Source organism: Lissotriton vulgaris, unplaced genomic scaffold (genome assembly GCF_964263255.1).
Source record: "Lissotriton vulgaris unplaced genomic scaffold, aLisVul1.2 SCAFFOLD_4152, whole genome shotgun sequence".
Classification (NCBI taxonomy): Eukaryota; Metazoa; Chordata; class Amphibia; order Caudata; family Salamandridae; genus Lissotriton; species Lissotriton vulgaris.
Window position 1 is genome coordinate 62,474 of NW_028252650.1, and position 20,228 is coordinate 82,701.

General features: G+C 43.8%; 1 protein-coding gene across 1 annotated transcript in view; it reads left to right on the plus strand.

The window, feature by feature from the left end:
• Positions 1–20,228, plus strand: part of LOC147662083 (echinoderm microtubule-associated protein-like 4) — a 133,666-nt gene that overhangs the window by 42,137 nt on the left and 71,301 nt on the right. Inside the window, exons 5-7 of the mRNA XM_086951124.1 lie at positions 8,955–9,050; positions 14,464–14,598; positions 15,404–15,539. Coding sequence (XP_086807250.1) covers positions 8,955–9,050; positions 14,464–14,598; positions 15,404–15,539 — 367 coding nt within the window. The remainder of the gene's footprint in view (positions 1–8,954; positions 9,051–14,463; positions 14,599–15,403; positions 15,540–20,228) is intronic.

Genomic DNA, 20,228 nt, shown 5'->3' on the forward strand with positions numbered 1-20,228 from the left:
GAACCTTATCGGGACTTAAGTGGTATGTGTATTTAGAAGGGAACCCCGCAGGATATTTACTTCCCTTCTCTGTTGCAGCAACAGCTGCCAAGATGTCATCATCTATTTTGCTTTTGGACCTCGTGACTGCTGCAACTAAGTATTTTGATACCGTTGACTTCGCTGCTTCATCAGCAAGCGAATTGCCAACAGCGTGGACCCCCACGCGCTGATGACCGAGAGTATGAATCACAAACACGAGTGGCAGCTTCTCTTTAAGTTCCGCCACTCGGACCCAGATCATTTTATGTTTTATTGTGCTACCTTTGGAGTCACGAAATTCATTCTGAATCCAAAAGAACAAGTTCTCATTTTAAGACTGGACACAGTAGTAAGAATCACTTACGATCAAAGTCGTCACACTAGGATCAGCGTACTCCAATGCAAGCATCAGTGCACGAAGCTCTGCTAATTGTGCGGTGCAGTCCCCAAGCGTCTGCGTGTGCACGACACTGGACTTGAACTCATCGTTCACCATGGCACCGACCACAATGGCGCAAGCGGAAACGTAGGCATGTTTAGAGCCATGCGCAACCTGCGCCGAACCATCAGTGTAAATGATGCAATGGAAATCCTCCAACGGCCGCATTGCTAATGGAGCAGGATGAACAAATTCATACTGTAAATACTCCTGCGACCGTAAAGTGGCGTCAAAGATAAACGTGACATCCTGGGACGTCAAGGACGCAGCCCATTGAATCCACCGAGGGTGCAAAGCTTTGGAATTAGGTACAATGGCTTTCGTAACCGCCTCTAAGGCAGGACACGGTGTAACAACCAACATGCGTTTTCCTTGCGACAGGGCACGTTCCTTAAGAATCGCCATCTGCACAGCCGTTAAAACTTTTTCCACTGTGGAAAAGCGCAGTTCAGCCGAAGTGTACAAGTGTGACTTGTAAGCAATAGGTACTGTATCTCCTTCATTAAAAGTCAGGTACGTGAAACCCACCGCCCCAGGAATAATTCTTATCACCAGGTTGGTCTGGTTATCACAAGTCTGTAAGTATTCAGAAGCGAGCAAATCAGCCTGCAAAGATTGCAGAATGGCCGAATGCTCAGGCAGCCAGCATGATTTGGAAAAAGATGGTTGTATCAAAGCATACAAAGGCTTGATACGCTGGGCATATTCCGGAATGTAAGTCCTTCCGAAATTCAAAAAGCCCAGTAGAGATTGTAATTTTTTCAGTGTTGTCGCAGAGCGCAATTGTGCGCACTTCTCCAGGAAGTGGGGTGCTAAACCCTTCCCTTCGTTGTTAAGCTCGTAACCTAGAAACAACACTGTGTACTCTGCAATGTGCGACTTTGCAAAGTTTGTAACCTATGTCAGCAAAGTTACAAATTATGCTATTTACTCGACACAGATGCTCCCAAAGATCGTCGTCTGTGAGATAAATGTCATCCACATACGAACAAGCAACTGGGTCGATGCCCTCCAGAAGGGAGACAATGCGGGCGGAGAATACTCCAGGACTGTTCTTATAGCCCATTGGGAGACGCTGAAACATTTTTTGCACACCGCCGCATGTAAAACTGGTCCATTGGGAACTTAGACCGTCTAATCTATGGGCATAAAAACCATTGGAAATGTCAAGCGTGGTTTTGAACCGTTTACGCTCAAGACTATTCACTAACGCAGAGCCATGAGTATTCTGTACTGCGCAGTTACGGCAATGCGAGTTCAAATGCCTATAATCCAAAACCAAACGATATGAGCCGTCCGGCTTGTTTACAGTAAAAAGGGGGTTATTCATCGGTGACACACACGTTTCAATTACACCTTGATATTCCAATTGTTCAAGGATAGCCGCGACTGAAGCTTTGGCTTCACGCCTTATGGGATATTGAGGTTGAGGCTGCGGCTGAGACCGTAAAGGAATCTCGTGGCTTGGTGACAATTTATCCCAGCCACATTGATTGCGGTACACAGCCGGCGCAAGCGCCAGAGCCCACTCTTCTGCAAAATGCAGTGCTTCTACTCTCGGTACAGTGTGCGCGAAACTGGGTAGGATTACCTCCTCCCCTCGCGGAGCTGCGAGAACAAAAGGTGGGGGCCAGTCAGCCTCCGAAAGCAAAATGTCATACGTAGACGAGAGATTTTCCCAAAATACCCCTTTTACAGTTCGCTGCATGTCACCTTCAATTAACAGGACAATTTCAAAAAGACGTTCAGGGGGAGCAACATGCGTATCAGCAGTTTCAATCACAACATAAGTATCAGTCGCTGTCACCTTCAACAGTGGACGGAGGGCCTCTCTCACTATGGTAATCTCTGCCGCGCTTTCCAGCAAGGTCAGAGCCCACGTCAGATTCCGAAGCTGCGTTCTCACTATCTGGGGCATAACAATGCGCTGTCAGGGCGGCGACTTTCTTCGTGGCAAATTGTGGTCTCTTGGGCGTAGAGCCTTCCTGCTGCTCTCCTCTGTTACGCGGGCGGGGCTGACCACGTCCTTGCTGGCCACCCCGGCCCCTGCCGCTCCCTCCACCACCGGTTGACGGAGCCGATGAGTCCTGAAAGGAACGAGGAGAGCGTTGGTCAGAAGCCTGAAACCTCTCAGGCGATTTAATCATCGCGCGGTCGCGCTAATCATAAACACGATCCGACTGCGCAGGCAACGGAGACGCAGGAGCAGAAACCTGTGTTTGTTGTTGTTGCTTACCCGGATTCTGCTTTTTATGCCAATTTTGTTTCTTGGACTTTTTTTGACCACCAGTTTCCGATGTCTGACCCTGGGGCTGCTTTTTCTCTTTATCAGGAAAAGCCTTAAGCCCCATTGCATTGCGGCCAACCGTTTTATAAGCAGCCACAATTATCCTTGCCAACCGTCGGGGTCTCTCGGCCTCGGGAACTAACGCCAATGCGTTAGCAACCTGAAAGTTCACTGCATCCCCCTTGACATTCGCAAGGATCAGATCGCAAACTACATCAAAGGTGCCACACAGGCGCATACCCAATTCAACCGCCGACTCCGGTCCGTGTTCGTCTTGAACACGTTTAAGGACCGCACCCAGATTGGTCACAGACGGGGTGCCATAGCACCTCGAATAGACCGCTGCAAAAGTCTTACCCCAGGTCTCACAGTCAACAAGTTCAGGTGCCAAATCTTTCGGTAAACTTAGTGTAAGAATCCGGTGTTTATCACCCGGACTCGTGTTGGGAAACACAGCTTCCAGCTGGCCGAATTTCTCAGCAAGCCAGAACGGAAAATCATCCTCGTCCTGGGGCTTTTTACCCATCACGGAATTCACCATGACCGGATTGATTTTCAGACCAGCATGTTCTGCACGAAGCTGTGCACCCCTAGGGGCCGCGTCCTGAACATTACGGCTAGTGTAATGAACAAGCGCTCTAATCACTTCCACCGCGACTTCATGAAGCCGCCGCAGATCTCCCACGTTACAAGTGGCGCGTTGAGGGTGAGGAGTGAACCAGCCAAAGCGGGCCAAGGTGTGCCCGGAATGGACAAAGGACCCAACCTCGAAGCGGTTAAAGCGTGTGGTAGGGCGCCACCAAACCAAACTCCATGCTGCCAAGCATCAATAGGAACCTCCAGTGCTCTGTACGGAGCATACGCAGCCGGTACAGCTGAAGCAGTGTATGAATGGAACACTCCAGAATTAGCGTCCACTGGCGGAAATGTCACCCACGAATAAAACCGTTGCATGTTCCGCACTCACCACCAGAACGACAGCCAAGCCTTCCACAGGAACATCATAAGCCCGCAAATGGTCACGCACCGCAATGCGACTATGCTGCGGGATGTCCACGGCTTGTGCCATGTCAGCACAGGAAAGTGAAAAACAAAGATTACTTTGTAGCACAACTGGGTAGTAATTCAAGGAAACCGTTTTAGATAGAACCAAGCTTGAAAATGACCTATTTCAAAAATAGGTAGGTTTTTCCGACACCGCCGTTTTCCGGAAACGTGAATGAAGGTGTTAAGGTTTGAATGATATACTACTCGAGTGTCATGATATAAGGCCAACAACGTATGGGCGCCATGTAGCAGGGTTTCCGTTCTCCCACAGAACTGTGCACAGAGATCTAGAACCTGGGTGAGTTAGGGTGACTCAAAACTCACCTTTGTTTCAGAAATCCCCTTACCAAGCTAGCTACAGTGTCTCATCGGTAGTAATAACTTCCCAATGACTTAGACAATCCAGAACATGAACTTAGAGTACCTCAGGAATCGTGGAACACATGAACACTCTTTCGTTATATAATCATTCCAAACCGAAACTGGGAGGCAAAGAACACACGTGCAAGTTTGAAATGTTTATTTTTCAATGCAGCATTCTCAAACGCAGTATCTTGTATAATATCAACATACATATTATAAAAATCAGAGTCATCAGCATAGTCACTAATCCATAGTAAGCAAAAGGTGATAGCATGTTATGATGCAAAAATCTATAAAATTCTGTATCACCTATATTTCGCGCACCCTAATTAGCATATTGTATTATATCTAAGAAGGTCTCGTTTGGGTTCTAGCAGGGCGGGCCCATACCTCTGATTCTCAGTAGGAGCAGATCACATCAACAGCTACCAGCTCTCTGCATGCGAAGCATCAAGTGTGTTGTTTCATTCCCTGTAACTCTATCTTAAACCCACGTAGAGCCCAATGTTGGCAGCAACATTATTTGTGTTATGTCTAACGTGGTGCGAGGATCAGGCCTTCAGCAACCTTGTGTTAGGTTATTCTTAGAGTGTGCAGTTCTCGGTGTGCAGACAGTGGTACCAAGTGTACCAAGCACGACTGATACCAGAGCAATAACATATTATTCTCAAATAAATCACATCTTTTGTCTAGGTTGAAAGCTACAATAACAATTAGGTGTCGTGTGCAAACTAAAGCAGAAAGAAAATATGGCGTTTAAACATTTAATAAGCTCATGCTAACTTAACACAATATATAGAAACGTAGTAACCATATGACAGCACCAACAACTTTATAGGCAGCGCAAATAGGAGGGGTAACAGGGCACAGCTTTGTCGAGTCACCTTCAGTATTTTCTACCTGTCGGAGACAAGCTGCCTGGAACAAACCGTGGCCAATGGCTCTAAGTACAGTAGGGCTATCCATTTTAATATATGCGCCCCAAAGCCAACATGAGACAACACCTCCCACAGGTATTCCCAATTGACTGTGTCAAATGCTTTCTCTGTCTAGTGCTACCACTGCCATCTTCGGCTGTGAGTCCTGCACAGAGTGCATGACGTGAGCTTGTGGAAGTTCATAGTAATACTTATCTGGGGTATAATAGCCAGCTGACAAATTACCCCCCCCCCCCCCCCCCCCCCGCAATCTATTAGCTAAAATTTAGGAGAAGATCTTCACATAAATATTGATCATGGACAGCGGACAGTAGTAACTTAGTTTCTCTAGGTCACGATCTGTCTTAGGAAGCATAATTATAAGAGCTTCCTGCTTGGCCTGGGGGAGTACACTCCTCTCGCCCACCTCGTTATTGACCTCAAGCAGGTGCTCTGCCAGCACATCGGAATAGGTAACCCATCCGGGCCTGGGGCTTTAGGTCTTGGCTTAGCCTTGATCCCTTCCTGAAACTTTTCCTTGGTCAGGGCCAGATCCAATATCTCTCGTTATGCGGGCTCCAATTTCGGCATGTCCAAGCCCACCAGAAACTCCTGCGCCACAACCAATTTACAGCCCCCCCCCTGCTGCTCATATAACAGTGCAAAATACTGCTGCAGCTCCTTATTAATTGCGGCTTGGGCTGTGGCAAATCTTCTGTTCTCCAGCTGTTGTGACAGAACAAGGGAACTCTGCCTCTCCCTGCCAAGCCATGAGGCAGCTAGTTCTGACTCCCTCCTTATTTACCAATTGACGGTATTCCTTCAGCATATATTTGTCAAGTCGGTCCCAGGTCACCCTCACAACCCGCTTGGTCTCTACCAGTTTATCCTGCGATAACGAATCCCTCTGATTCCCCCTCCCCTCCACCCCTCGTTGGGTGCTCACCAGCACACCCTTTGAACTTTGAGCTCCCTTCCCAGCTGTCTCTTTATACCATACACCTAGGAGAGACACTCTCCATGCAGCACAGCTTTGAGAGCATCCCACTCATTAGCTGTGGTACCAGTGAACTTCCAGTTGGCCTCTGGAAGCACTGCAGGGCCTCACAGATATCTGCTCTGAATGCTGTCGGCGAGTGCTCTGGGCGCAGATGCCACACTTAGGCGGGACATCACGTCTCCATGAATCCGTCAAGAGCACTGGAACATGATCTGACAAAAAAGGCCCCAGGTCGGCCACCCGCTCAGCCAGTTTGCGCTATAAGGATTCTGTCCAACCTGCTATATATGCCATCCGTTTCCAAGTGATAAGTATACCCCCTATCTATCAGTTGTGTTGTTCTCCATAGAGTGATACAATCCACCCTCCTCATCGCCATCTTCAGCCTCTCATTCCTATCCGGTTTTCTGTTAAGTTTGGTCGGGGCACCTGTCCATGTCTCCGTCCAAAATTCGGTTAAAATCGCCAGCCCAAGGAAGCGGTGTCTCTAGCCTCGGCAAAAGTATATCTAACACCTTCACAAAACTATCTACCACCATCACTGTTAGGAGCGCATACATTTAGGCAGCTGACATCCCTTCCATACAACGCCCCCTAGAGGAACAGTTATCGACCCTCAACATCTGCACACACCTCCTAAATTCTGAAAGGTACTTCAGGAGCTATCCCTATGTCAATTCTCCTCGAATAGGAGGAATAGGTGGCGCCGTACATGGCAACATTTTTGGTCATAGTAGCAGGGGCTGGTAGTGGGCTAAGAGCCAGTGACTACCAGATGGAAATCCAGGTCTAAGAATGATTTCCTAGATCACCACCTTCATTTTATCAGCATTCACATCCAAAAGGTTATTAGTCCTCAAACATGACTGAAGCAAGTCATTCACAACGTTTAAGGAAAACGCTACCACTTTGTTGTAGAAAAGGAATGATATCAGCAGCGTAGTTTAAAAAAGAGTGCAAGTCAAAAGAACAAATGAAAGCAGCTAAAGGGGTTAAATAAAAGTTAGATAGCTCCATATAAGGCACAGTAGTTCCCAATGAATCAATGTCCAGTGTTTTTACTTTTAAAAAGAAAACAATACTTGAATTCACATACAACTAAATACTAAGCATGAATTACATATATACACAATAAAATCATACATTTCCAATATAAACCTGTTCCATTTGCATTTCTCCGACAGCTCACAATGTAAACTTGTTATAGTGCATTTGTTAGAGTCCACAGTGTAAAATCTGATACCCATGGTTGTCAGCCACAGCAGTCTAGGGTTGACTCAGGGAGGTGGTGTTAGTTAAAAATTCAGAACTGAGGAACAAACAAAAGTAACATACAAAGCTTTGTCCAAAAGGAAAAGTACTTTAATGCTCTCACAACAAAATACTATACTCACAAAGGACTAATATTTACAAGAGTTTAGGGACAGCTTTCCCATTTTAGGTACAGTTACAAATTGGAACGCTGCTTTCAGTGGCCTCTGAGATTAAACAGGGTATGAATCACATAACCTAATGAAATATTGCAGGGGTCTGTGAATGTATTCGCTTCCATATGTAGTCTGCTGATTCTAGTGTTGGTGACTGTTCGTTCACCAACACCGCTTTAAGCGGAAAAACAGCAGTCCCCCTATTTTACACGATTGTTACACATAAAGCTTTTAATGATCAGCAAAGTTAGGGCTGCATGTTTTCAGTTATTTGCAATGTAAATTATTGGCCTTCCAATTTCCCTACTTAAAAACCCTAAAAGTAAGCCTATTGGTTTTCACACAAACTTAAATATGACCATGTGGTCTCTGAGACCAGTCAAACAGTTTAGGCAGACACAAAGTATACATAGGCAGACACAAAGTATACATTGACATGAATATAATGTCTCCCTCTGGAGACACCAAGCATTTACAGTGGCCAGACTTAAAAAGAGACCTGTGTACTAAATCCTTCTTATGACAATTCTCCCAGAGTCCCAAAAGAAAAGCCTCTCCTATTGTACTGGTCATATAGTTCAAAATGCAAAACCTCTTCCTGCGGTTTTTTAGCAGCGGTAACAATATAAACCCCTTGTTGCAATTTATATGGGGCCACAATAAAATGTGAAACCCTTTACTAATGGGGTTGTCAGAGTCCACAATGGGAAAACAAACCTAAGTGTTATTGGCACATTCGTCGGGAGCCAGACAAAAAATGATTTTTATTTTTCTACAATAATTACTCATAAACCACTATTTCTTTTTTTAATCATTTCTCTTTATTGGAAAAATGTCTAAATTCTTAGTTTCTGATTTTCTTGTACAGATCATTTGACTGATAATAACATTGACACAAGACATACTACTTGCACATCACATGTAAAACATTGACAAGGGCCCAATAGGGACTGTACCACTATAGATAGACACTCAGGCTTTTGGTAGCTGAACTACACTACATTCTTTTACATAGTACACAAAATCATCATTATATGGAGTTGTTTTCAGTCACTGCCCTGTGAAAGAAAGATCCTCCGAGGGCAATTCTAAAACAAGACATTAGTAAGTGGTTGACGATGGCGCCAGGAGTAAACTACAATCTCTAGAAGCTCCACGTGTGTCGGCAAACACCCTTGAATGGTCCTGTTCTCAACTGACTTCAATGAGTTATTGAATGGCACAAGTTCACACGCGTTTTCTACAGTTTGTTTGCTTTACAGCATTGAAGTTGGCCAACAATAGTAGTGGTCAGTACTTGTTATCCTAGCATGCGCTTCTGATTAAGTTATCCTAATAGTCGCAAAGGTCATGTAACAAGAAGCTGCAACACGATTTCTGTGGCTAAATGTTTTATTAAATCATACAGATTAGATGTGAATGTCCCTGGATAATCTTTTTCTGTTTTTGCAAGGATTCAGGTGTACATTTGGCTGTTATCGATGACTCCAACGAGCACATGCTGACCGTATGGGACTGGCAGAGGAAATCCAAGATAGCGGAGATAAAGGTAAGGGCGTAGAATCTATGAATGTGCATTGTATATTCACATGAGATAGTCTTATACGGCAAACTATACTCCATGTCGTTCCTTCCCTCACACATGCTAATTTATTTATAATGTGTGTGGGCCTAACCTGCAGCTGCCATGTTTGCAGGTTGCTGCGCTAATCTGTTTTTCATCTGTAAATAGAGCTTCTATTTTTACCCACCTTTTGTTTTGGCGCACATTTGTGGTAAGCGACCTGAAGGCGCTTTATTAACATACATACACACTGGCTTATCTCAATATTCACTATCCTTGATGCATTTTATGCCTTTGAGGATTCCATTACTTGGTTGTACAACACTTCCACGTTAAGACTTTTTGTTGGGCCCGTCAATTGGAACATCTTTAATATGTTTACCCATTTTTTGCTAACCCAAGTCTGCATGATGATAAACAAAATTGAATTATTGGTTACACTTTCAACAATTGGGAGCGCACACAGAGTAAAGCTCAAGGTGCCTCGAGTCAGCCAGCAAAATATTAACAAAGCATACCTTGAAAAAGCAGTAATGAAGCCATTCATTCCCTTCTGTTCTTCGTTTTAGCTTCATTTTTTCTTTTGTCTTGCAACATGGGGTTTCATATCAAACCAGCCTATTCCTTCCATGGTAGGAAAGACACTGTGATAGTTTGGTAGCTATTCAATGGTCTACTGCATACCATTAAAGTATGACATATTGTATTGTAATTGTATTTATACAGCGCTTACTACCCCAGACAAGGCATCAAGGTGCTTTTTGGTGAGAAGCACGCTACTCTGGAACCCAAAAAGGAATAGTGGTGGATTAGTAAACTGAAATTTTAGTTAATTTGAGTGGTGGACATGTAAGTCTAATAATGGGTTATAAAGGGGGAATAGAAGAGGGAAGAGTCTAGAAAGTTTTTACTGGGAGACCATAGTAGTAGGAGGAGTTTTGGAGTGAGTGAAAGGAGGGAGAGATGAGGGAAGAATTTAGATGGGTTTTCTTGGGAGATCACAGTATTAAAATTAGGTTTGGGGTGATCCAAGGAGGGATAGAGAAGGGTTTAATTGATGGACTTTCACTATGAAAAATGAATACCCCTTCACAACTGCCATTCTTGCTGCAACATTGAACGTCGAAGCACTTTCAGTGTTCATTGCGTGGCATCTGACTATTTGTTCCTTAATTTGCGTCACGTCTTATCCCTCATCGCCTCTTTTTAGATGTATACTTCTTTGGCTAAACAGTGATCTTCAGCTCTGCGGAGTAAAAGAAATCCGAGACGTGAGAATTAATGGGAGTGGCTTAGCATGAGAGATGGGGAGTAGTGAGAAGGGTGGTAGAAATAGAGTTGAGGTACAAAGATATGCGAAGTTGGGAGAGATATGAAGTGAGAGAAAGGTGAGTTCACGTGAAAGAAAGATGCAGAGGAAAAGGCGAGTAGAGGAAAAATGTAGGGAAATGAAGTGTCAGAGTGAGATATAGAGGGAGGAAGAAGGTAATGTAGAGAGAGGGAGGGGGTGGGCAACTGACCTTTGAGGTAGTGAGACAGATAAGGTAGACAGAGGTGAGTTAGAGCTAGAGAGGTAAAGATAGTCTTGTGAGAGGTGAGGTAGGAAGAGTATGGAGAGATGAAAGGCAGAGACTGGTGAATTAGAAAGATGGGGTTTGGGATGCAAATGTCCTCTGCATGGTTATGGATGTGTATCCCTGCCCTAAATGCCCAACTGTACTGTTGTCTGGCAAATACGGATAATGTGTGTGCCGCATGACATAGGCCTGTCTCACGTATTCTGGTGTTTTTGGATTGAGATGGGTGCCCAAATCCCTACTTTAATATCGGTGATAGGATACTGCCTTCACCTAGAGTTAAGAATCTTGTTTGCGCTGGTGGCAGCATACGATGTAGTGATGAGGAGTAGTGAACAGGTCCTTTTTAACCTGTGTCATTGGAGTGAGGCCTTCTGACTCACTCACCCTTTTTAAAGTTCCGCTTCTGTGTACTTAACTCACCCAGGGGCCTACATCAGTTGGATATAGAGTACTGTGCAATGCAGGTGTGGTGTCTCTGGGCTGGGTGTATATGTACTTGCGAGAAGTACAATGCATGAAGGGGTGAAGTGTTGCGAAGTGCGCGCATAAGGAATGTGTGTACCGGCAATGTGTGTCTTCACAAATAGCACACTAAGGCTCAGCACAAAAAAGCTACAGTACTGAGCAGTTGGTACAGAATGAATGTGTAGGCTTGAATGTATGTGCTTCTGTGATCGCACAGTGCATAGAGTTAACAGTACTGAATGGTGTATGTGCTATGTCCATCCACTGAGTGTCCTGTAATGGTGCATTACATCAAGGACACTGGGTTCCATTTTGGGAAGTCCAGGCCTGCCTGGTGAAGACATGAGGAGTAGAGAAATCCCTCAGACAGATTTGTGTAGTGCTGCATTGGGTGGGACACACTGGAGGAAGGGATGGAGAGACTCCTCCTGCACACTTCAAAAGGGTGTTCTTTGATTCAGTGATAGATTACAAGGAAAGGGTCTGTATTAGGCTTTAAGTGGACCGGGTCCTGCCTGTGCTCAGCACCGGCAGTTCTATAAAGCAGGTGCCGAGATGGGTCTCTATCGGGCTCTCCATTGTTGCCCTCACGATCACTGCCTTCTTCAGAGAGGCTTGTTATAGTTTTTGCACAGTCTCATCATTTCAGAACTGAAGCCTTGTCAATATTTTATTCAACGAAGCCATAATTGCTGCTTATTTATCTTATGCAACTAACAACCATTGACAAAGCCAATAGTCCTGGCTTGTTGTACCTGTAATGTTACATGTTGTATTCTATATCTGGATACAATGACAGCAGAGGCAAAATACTAGTCAGGTGGCACTCTATGCTAAGCACACATTTTTAGCTTACATTTTTTAAGCCACGCCCTTAATTAGATCGACCATGCCTCTTTGAGGTACTCCCCAGTTTTTTATCCCACTTAAACCCCCTGACCTTTACACAAATCAGGATGGAGATGGTGCTCATAAGGGAATCATTACGAGCCTAGGTTCACCCTTTTGAAGCCCATATCACTGTGGCCGGCCTCCAGGTGTAAACTCTAGTCACCCCCGGCCTGTATTGTGAGACTATCAGTTTCTGAGTCTCACCAGCTGTGAACCACAGCCTTTTTCAAGGAAGAAGATAGACAAAAATGAAAACTTCAAAAGAAGCAGAACCCTAGCATGAACGTTTTAAGACCCAGACCCTAAATCACATTTGGTGTCTGGCAATGGACTATAATAAGGGGAGGTTGAGACCCCAAAACTTGTCATGTGTCAAGCAGCCAAACAGGCTGTGTGTAAGGAGGGGAAGCTCTGCAAGACTTCCGCTTGTGACCAGGACTGTGGGCCAAGGCCTGCTTGCCTCCCTGCCTGGTGGGGGAGAATAATCCAGGGAAACCAAGATCACCTGTTCTGGAGCACCAGCGCCTGCCTGCTTGCCAAGACCAGTGTGCCCTGTGAGCAGGAGAATGTTAGAGGGAGTGAGGTTGAGTGGGGATCCCAACCGAGTGGACTCCGGGTGTGAGGAGGTGGCTGCTGCACCAAACGGGTTATATCCTGTGTACAGATTTCAGTCTGTGACCTACCACCCCCATGTTGAGGGCTCGTGCCTTGGCCAGAAGTGCTACTGGAACCACATATACCAGGAGTGGCTGCTGAGGGATTACAAGGTTCAAGTCATTGCCCGAGAAATGTGAGCTATGACCCATAGGTCACCACGAAGCAACGAGGATTGTGCTGGTGCTGCGACGTTCTGCTCCGCAACACCACGAGGAAACCTTGAACTGCTAGACCACAGCTACCACTGAGTCAAGTGCAGAAGGGACGCTTGGCCCAGTTGCTCAAGATCGATAGTAGGTCCGTCCTGGACATCTGAAGTATATGGCCCCAACCCTCACTGTAGGGCCCAGTAACCCCTGTGTGCCCAGTGGCCCTCTGACAAGGGGTTCTGACAAAAGACAAAAAGACAATTGTGGTATAGAAAGGCTGATTGGGTAAAGAGTACTAAGGCACAGAAATGGATAGAAAGAACGGTTGAAGGGAATGAAGGGATGGGCCACAAAGAGAAAAGGTTAAGTAGTGAGAAAGATAAGGTAGATGGAGAGGTGAAGTTGATACAGAGGTACAGAGATGTATCGAGAGGCGAGGTTAAGAGGGTAAGCTTAAATAATGGAGGTAATTATAGAAAAAACGGGTAACGTATGAGTTGATGAAAAAGTAGTGCGGTAGTGAAGAGGTGGAGTAGTGAATAAATGATGAGGTAAATTGGGAGCTTAAGTAGAGAAGGGAAGTGAAAGATGAGGTAGTAAGTAGGATAAATTACAGAAAGGAAGAGGGATGAGGAGTAGTAATATGGAGAGAAGTAAAGTAAAGAGAAAGAGAAATAATAAGGTGGGAGGTAAAGAGATGAGGTTGAGAGAGGTGGGATAGATGGAAGAGATACAGGGACGAGGATGAGGGAGAGGGGGTAAACAATTGAGTGTGGATGTAAATATAACAATGAAGAGGTGAGGTCGTGGTAGAGAAGTAGAAAGTCATAAGGTTGAGAAATTTAAGGTAGAAAGAAGGTAAGGTGCATAGAAATGTAGTGATCGAGAGGGGATGAGAGGTGAGATAGAAGATGCAAGTTGAAGTAAAAGAGAGAAAAGTGAGAGCGAGTAGGAGATTAGAAAGAAAAATCAAGTTGGTACATAGAGGTGACAGAGAGGTAGTCAAGCGGAGAACTAGATAAATAACTGAGGGAGAGAAAAAGGTGGGGATATATAAATGGTAAGGTAGAGGGAGAGAATTGAGGTACAACAAAACAGGTAGAAATAGAGAAGGGAACTTGAGAAAGTTTAGATAAAAAGAGGGGGAAGGGGCAATAAGGTAGATAGGGAGGTGAGGTAAAGAGTATGCTAGAGGGCGGTGGAAAGAAAAGCAGAGTCCGATAAAGAGGGGCAAGGTCAGGTAGGGAGAGATGAAGGAGCAAGACTTAAAAGAGAAAAAAGGTAGAACAAAAGAGTGCAGGGATAGGGTTAGGTAGAGAGACTGGGACAAATTCAGAGCTAGAGATAGGCATATCTCTTCCATGGTCCAGGTGGATTCCACCCTGACACTCCTTCTTGGTTCAAGAATCTGTTGTACTCTTTTTTTTTTGGGTTCTGTCCAGATACAGTAATGGGAGCTTCATAACATATTATTCTTTTACAATAAGTTTTCTCGAATTTTTATGCCAATGCGAGTTAGGAGACCGATATTGAGAAGAATGTGTAGATGTATTTTGGTCGCGTTACATTTTCATCCACATAAATACTTGAGTGGAAAATGTTGCATAGTGCATGGAATGCGTTGTGGAAATGTAAGTTTTTTCTCTGTTTCAACAGACAACGAATGAGGTGGTTTTGGCTGTGGAGTTCCATCCCACGGAAGCAAATACAATAATAACTTGTGGCAAGTCGCACATTTTCTTCTGGACGTGGAGCGGCAATGCGCTTGCTAGAAAACAGGGCATATTTGGGGTAAGACTAATTGGTGAATTTGCTATATTTTTACTGCACCACAAAGAGAGGCTGTGGTATCAATGATACAAAATACTATGTTTTTGTAGCACATGGCTTGTGTGTTTGAGAGGATTTAACTTGCAGGTGTTCTTAATTACATCTGGCAGTCTTACCTGTGCTAGCTTTCAGAATGAGATAATTTGTTTTAAGAACTGGAAACCAGATTATCATAAATGAATCTGGGAGGGAGTTCAGAGGCACTTGGATATCGTAAATGTAATTATTCTCTGCCTCTATTTAATCTAGCTATAGTTATATATTGGGAGATCACCTTCCCATGACTAGGTTTGATAAACACTTGCCTGGATTGAAGATTTGGGGTTGCCAATTATTTCTCAAAAGTGGGAACAATATGTAGGCGGTTAACTAAATTCAAAATTGATTTGCGATTAAAATATTCAACAGAGTTCGCCGTAGGGTTCATATCCTCCAGTTAGAGTGTTTACGTTATGTGGTCTGCTTTGGACAACTTCTGGGATTGTAGGCATAGGTTCTGGAAAATGCTTCTGTTTAGGAATGAGGATTTAGAAGTGTAGAGCTGGCTGTGTGTGTGAAACTGAATCCGTCACCTCTGTAGAATTTATTGCATTGCTTTATAAATACAAATAGTAAAATGTTATGAATTATTAGAGCTGTGGTAGTGACTAAAAGATATGTCGGGTTCTTGCATGCAGCCAGCATCTGTGATGAATTGTATATTTTCCGGCAACTAAAAATAAAACAAAAAACATGTTTGGTGATACCCTTTGTAATTTCTTCCCAGCAATATGAAAAGCCAAAATTCGTCCAGTGCTTAGCATTTTTGCCTAATGGAGACGTCCTTGCTGGAGACTCGGGAGGAATAATGCTAATATGGAGCAAAACTACTGTAGAACCTCCGCCGGGGAAAGGCCCTAAAGGTAGAGTGCCCATAGTACTTTGATTTTACATGCATGTAAAGTCAAGGCCAAATCTTACTTGAAAGAATTAAAAACATGGTTGTGGCGGAACAAGCACAGTAACACATTTACAATGTTTAGAATAAACACTGTCCATTCCTGTATTGATGACCAAGAAGAGATGAGGATCATTCATTCGTATCTCTTGCATTTAGCTACTTTGCGCTCTGTATATGCAAGGCAAGGGCTTTTCTTGCCTTTATGGGTTTTTGTCGAGTAGCGTATGCCACACATGGTCTCTTTGGTGCTAGGCTGTGTGAGCTGCACTGGTGCGCATGGAGTAAAAGCGATCTTCTCAGTGTGTGGCAGGCTTGGCTAATAGTCACGGTTCCCTGGGTGCATAAGGCATAAGGTTCCAGAGTTTTGCTGTCTTTATCGAGAGGGCCTTGCCCCCACATCTGGCAGTCGATCATGTTGAGACTGGGAGAGCACCTTGACTTACTGCACTTAGCATATAGCTAGAAAAGCATTGTTTAATCATCTGAATACAGAATGATGGTCCTAAGTTTCTTCATACGCCCAATGCCCCAAGCAGAGAGACTTGCATGTACCGGTGTGGCATTGCCAAGACTAGGGAGACCATCTCTTGCCTGGTGCTACAGTCAGGAAAACCTTGTTTTGTTTACACTGTAATGGACACAGTAGAAAGGTTAGATTTAAAAGCCAACTAATGTTGTTACTGGTATAACCACCTATGTCCCGTGGCAGCAATAAAAAAAATACTGATTAACAAAACACACACAGTCCAACGACTATACTCTGAAAATATTTATGAAAAGGCTCTTTCTTTCTCAGTCGTCATTCGCCCCTTCTCTTGTTTCCCACACATTGTGTTTCTGTTGTCTTTTTGTTTTTGGCTGTATTGTTTCATATTTTCTTGAAATAAGTCCTCTCTTTTCAAATGCCTTCCTATAAAAATAAAATTATATTGTTTTAAGTACACTGGTTCCTGAAATTGAAAGACTGCCTGCAGTTATTTCCGGGTGGCAAAAGTTCTGAGAGCGCAAATGTATTCAGTATTTCCAGGCTCAAAGGCTTTTGAGAAAAAAGTATGCTCAACAGATGAACTTAACTTTATTTCACTGTTTTGCCAACAATGTTGCTTTTAATGAACGTCTAACACTAAAAGAAATGGCGTTCGTCGATCCATGTTAAACTTAGGCGCAGAAGTGGCATGATTTAAAAGTTTAAAGGCACATTTGGAATTCGCAAATGAGACCTTAGTTCAATTTCATCACACACACACACACAATTACACAATATGGTTTTAAGTAGAAGTAACACACAAAAGGTAATGGAAGGCTGCTTGCAAGAACTCGCACGACTAGCAGTCACTTGGGGTAGCACTGTAGCCATTGTTCTTTTTCTCACCATGCCACCTCAGTTTGCACCTAGCGATATACAAATCAGTCTTGACCCCAGGGGCGGCTCCTCCATTAGGGCAGAGGAGCGCCGCCCTACTGCTTTCTCACAGTACGAGAAGCAGAAAATAAAATGCCATTTGATTTTCTGCTTCTTGCGCTGCAAGAAAGCAGAAGGCAGAGTTCTGTCGCAGCAGCAGGGGACGGTTCTCCACCCGGACCTGTCCAGCCTCTACCGGAACACAAGCAATCCTCGACCGGTTGTGCCCTGGTTGTTGGCTCAATAGCTTGGTTCTAATGACACAGTGAGCAGGAGACCCACGTTTGCGCATACCCATGCCTCTTAGGAAGGCACATGAAACATGCAAAAGGTGATGGGAGACTGCTCCGAGATTTACTCTAGAGCAGGAGTATATCAATTTCCAGGATAGGATCAAATGAAGAGGACCGCAACATTAGTGGAAATCTGTTTGGAAGGCATTTCTCTCAACTATCTACACATGCATAAATGTGCACAATATGCATATACCTGTGTAAACATATATAAATACTTCTGGAAAGTTGTGATTTTTGCCCTTTTCCCATCAGTTATTTTCAGTTATTTTCAGATTTTTTAGAGGGACACATAGTAAATTCACTCTAAACCTAGGTGTAAATCTTTGGAAATAATTACGGTATTCTGTGACTCGTACCCTCCCTTTCTCGCTGTTGCGCCTGCAGCATGTGCATTTATCCTGATTACAAATAATTGTGTTCATCTGACAGAGGAGGTTAGGTTTGCCTGCTGATAGAGTACATGCATTTACTGTTGCTTGGGACATGTGGGTATACATGTTTTTGGGCCTGGTGCCTGGCAGTGCGATTATACTAATTACACTTCATGAATATTTAAAAAAAGACCTGTGGGTAGAGAGAAGTGTGCAATGGCGGTGTGTTTTGTGAAACCTTGTGGGTTTTTCAAGCTCCATTACCAGATAATTGATTTCTGCCAGTTATGACAGTTATTTAATTCCCTTCTGGCACCTGGGAAAAGGTTATTTTTTTTGTTTTCTCAGCTCAGGTTTGTTCCAGTTGCTAGAACAGCATTTGCCATTGGACACATGCAAGCTTGGCAGCGTTGTGCCTCAAGGTGGATCTTAAGTGTAAAGACAATGGTTTTCTTGGCAGCCATTTTCAAACCCTCCTGTTTGTACACTCTGATGCCAGGGAGCACATTCAATTAAGCGGCCTATCTGTCAATCTTCACGGGTAAATGGTTTCATTGCATAAACATGTTCGTTTGCACAGGGACTAAGGATTTAGAAGAACTGTAGCTTTCCAGACTGACAGACTCAGAACTACACAGGCTGATTATTATTGTAGTACTATTTTATATATTTTAGTGGTGTAAATGAGTTTTTAAAACTTGAAATTAACCTAATTTGTAAATGAAAAGGAAAAATGGAACGCTGCTTTAGACCGCGTGGCTTTAATCTTCTCACTGTTCCCGTTCTCTTAACATAAGAAGGGATGACTTTGAAAATTGGATGTATTTGGGTGTAGTAACAACAAAAAAGGTTTTGTTTAGCTGAAGATGCCCTTTCTGTGCATTGGGCATATTTTAAAAATCTTCTGTTTAATGCTGCCTGGTCTGAGCCTGGCGGTCACTTTGAAGCATCCGTACAAAAAAACCCAGGTGCTTTACCAAATACTTTGTAAAAATATTTCTTTTACCTCATACATTGGGATGGTAAAAAACAAAAGGCGTTGGAGGATCTCATTTGCACACACACAAGAGTACTTCTTTGACACTTTCCCACAGCCATCTATCTACCCCTATATCTTCTACACGTTTCTAGTTTTTGCTTCACTTTTGATCCAGTTTTCAGTTGATAATGAAGGAATACATCCAGTAAATGGTCTCATTTTTGCTTACCAGATTGGTTGTTACTGCCTTCAGGCTAAATGAAAGCACACAGATTTTTGTAATTCAACATCTTTTTCTTGAAAGGCTGCCTCTGCGTCCTGAAAGTGAGTCCGCCTTCGGAGTAGCCCAGCCTTGAGAGATTGGATTTCTCCATTCGGAATGTGGTCCCCGGTGTAGAAGAGAGCTACTAGTTTTCTTTAGCTCTTTTCATAGTTGCTGAACACCGACAGATTTCTAGTAGGCCTGGGCGGTAAATTCCATTCCTTTTGAAGAATTTGGTTAATTTCGCATTCCGCAGAGAACGCAAAATTGCCAAAAATTCTGCGTTCCGCGACTTAGTGAAATTTTTTGCTTGTTCGTGTTCTCAAATGCGTGTTATCAGGGAGTTCAGTATGAATTGCGGTCGTCCCCACGTAGTAAACATGCGCGCAAGATATTTCCCCCCGAGCACGCAAACAGCGATTGCCAACAGTAAAAAGCATCGCAAACAAGCAATTCCTTGTGTTCGTGGAATTTCTGCATGTTCGCAGAGATTTTTTACCGTTTCGCTGAGATTTGCGAACATGATTACGCAAATTCCGCCCACCCCTAATTTCTAGTTCTGTTTAAGAAAAAGGCTCTGATCCTATATTTTAGCTGTGACTAAGTGGTACTGGTGGCGACGAGAGAGACCGAGAAGAGGTAAATTCTGTTTTCTTCTGGAGATTCGTCTCAAGAGTCCTAAATAAAAGAAGAGCAAAACTGCACTCCTGGATTTTTCTTGTTTAGTCTTGAAGCTTTTGAACCTGATCTCTGACGCCTTTTAACTTAATCCTTATCTCCTTTCCCTTAAGAAGCAAATCTTAAAACTGAACTGTTCAAACTCAGTTGTATGGACCAGGCTGCCTTCTCTCTCCATGTTCAGTTTCCTATTGACTCCCTTCCTCTCACTGCAGTTTTATTATACCTTTCTCTGTTTGTTTAAATTAGTTACCCTGTTCCTGCATTATGCTGTCATTGATTTGCTCCACTGCACCTGTGGCTAGGCCCACACTCTATAAATTTTATAAATAAACACATCAGTTATTCCTCATCACCAAGGTTGTTTTTCTAGGTAGAAAATACGAGAACTGCAAGTTCAGACTGCACTCCTTTCCCATGGTAACTTTTAGTGACTAACCACCTTATTATTTTCAATTACATGAAGCCAGTGAGGTGGAAAGACTTTGTGCTTCATTTGCCTGGGGTGCAGGCACTGTGTCAAGCAACTGTGTACTTGATGTAAAACCTCTTCCGTCTGCAAATGGAGACAGGCATTAACTGATGCATCTCACTTTCTCCCTGGGGAGCTCCTCTCTCTTGGTGTCAGGATAGCAGGTCCAGGGGGAAATCCTCACTTTGACA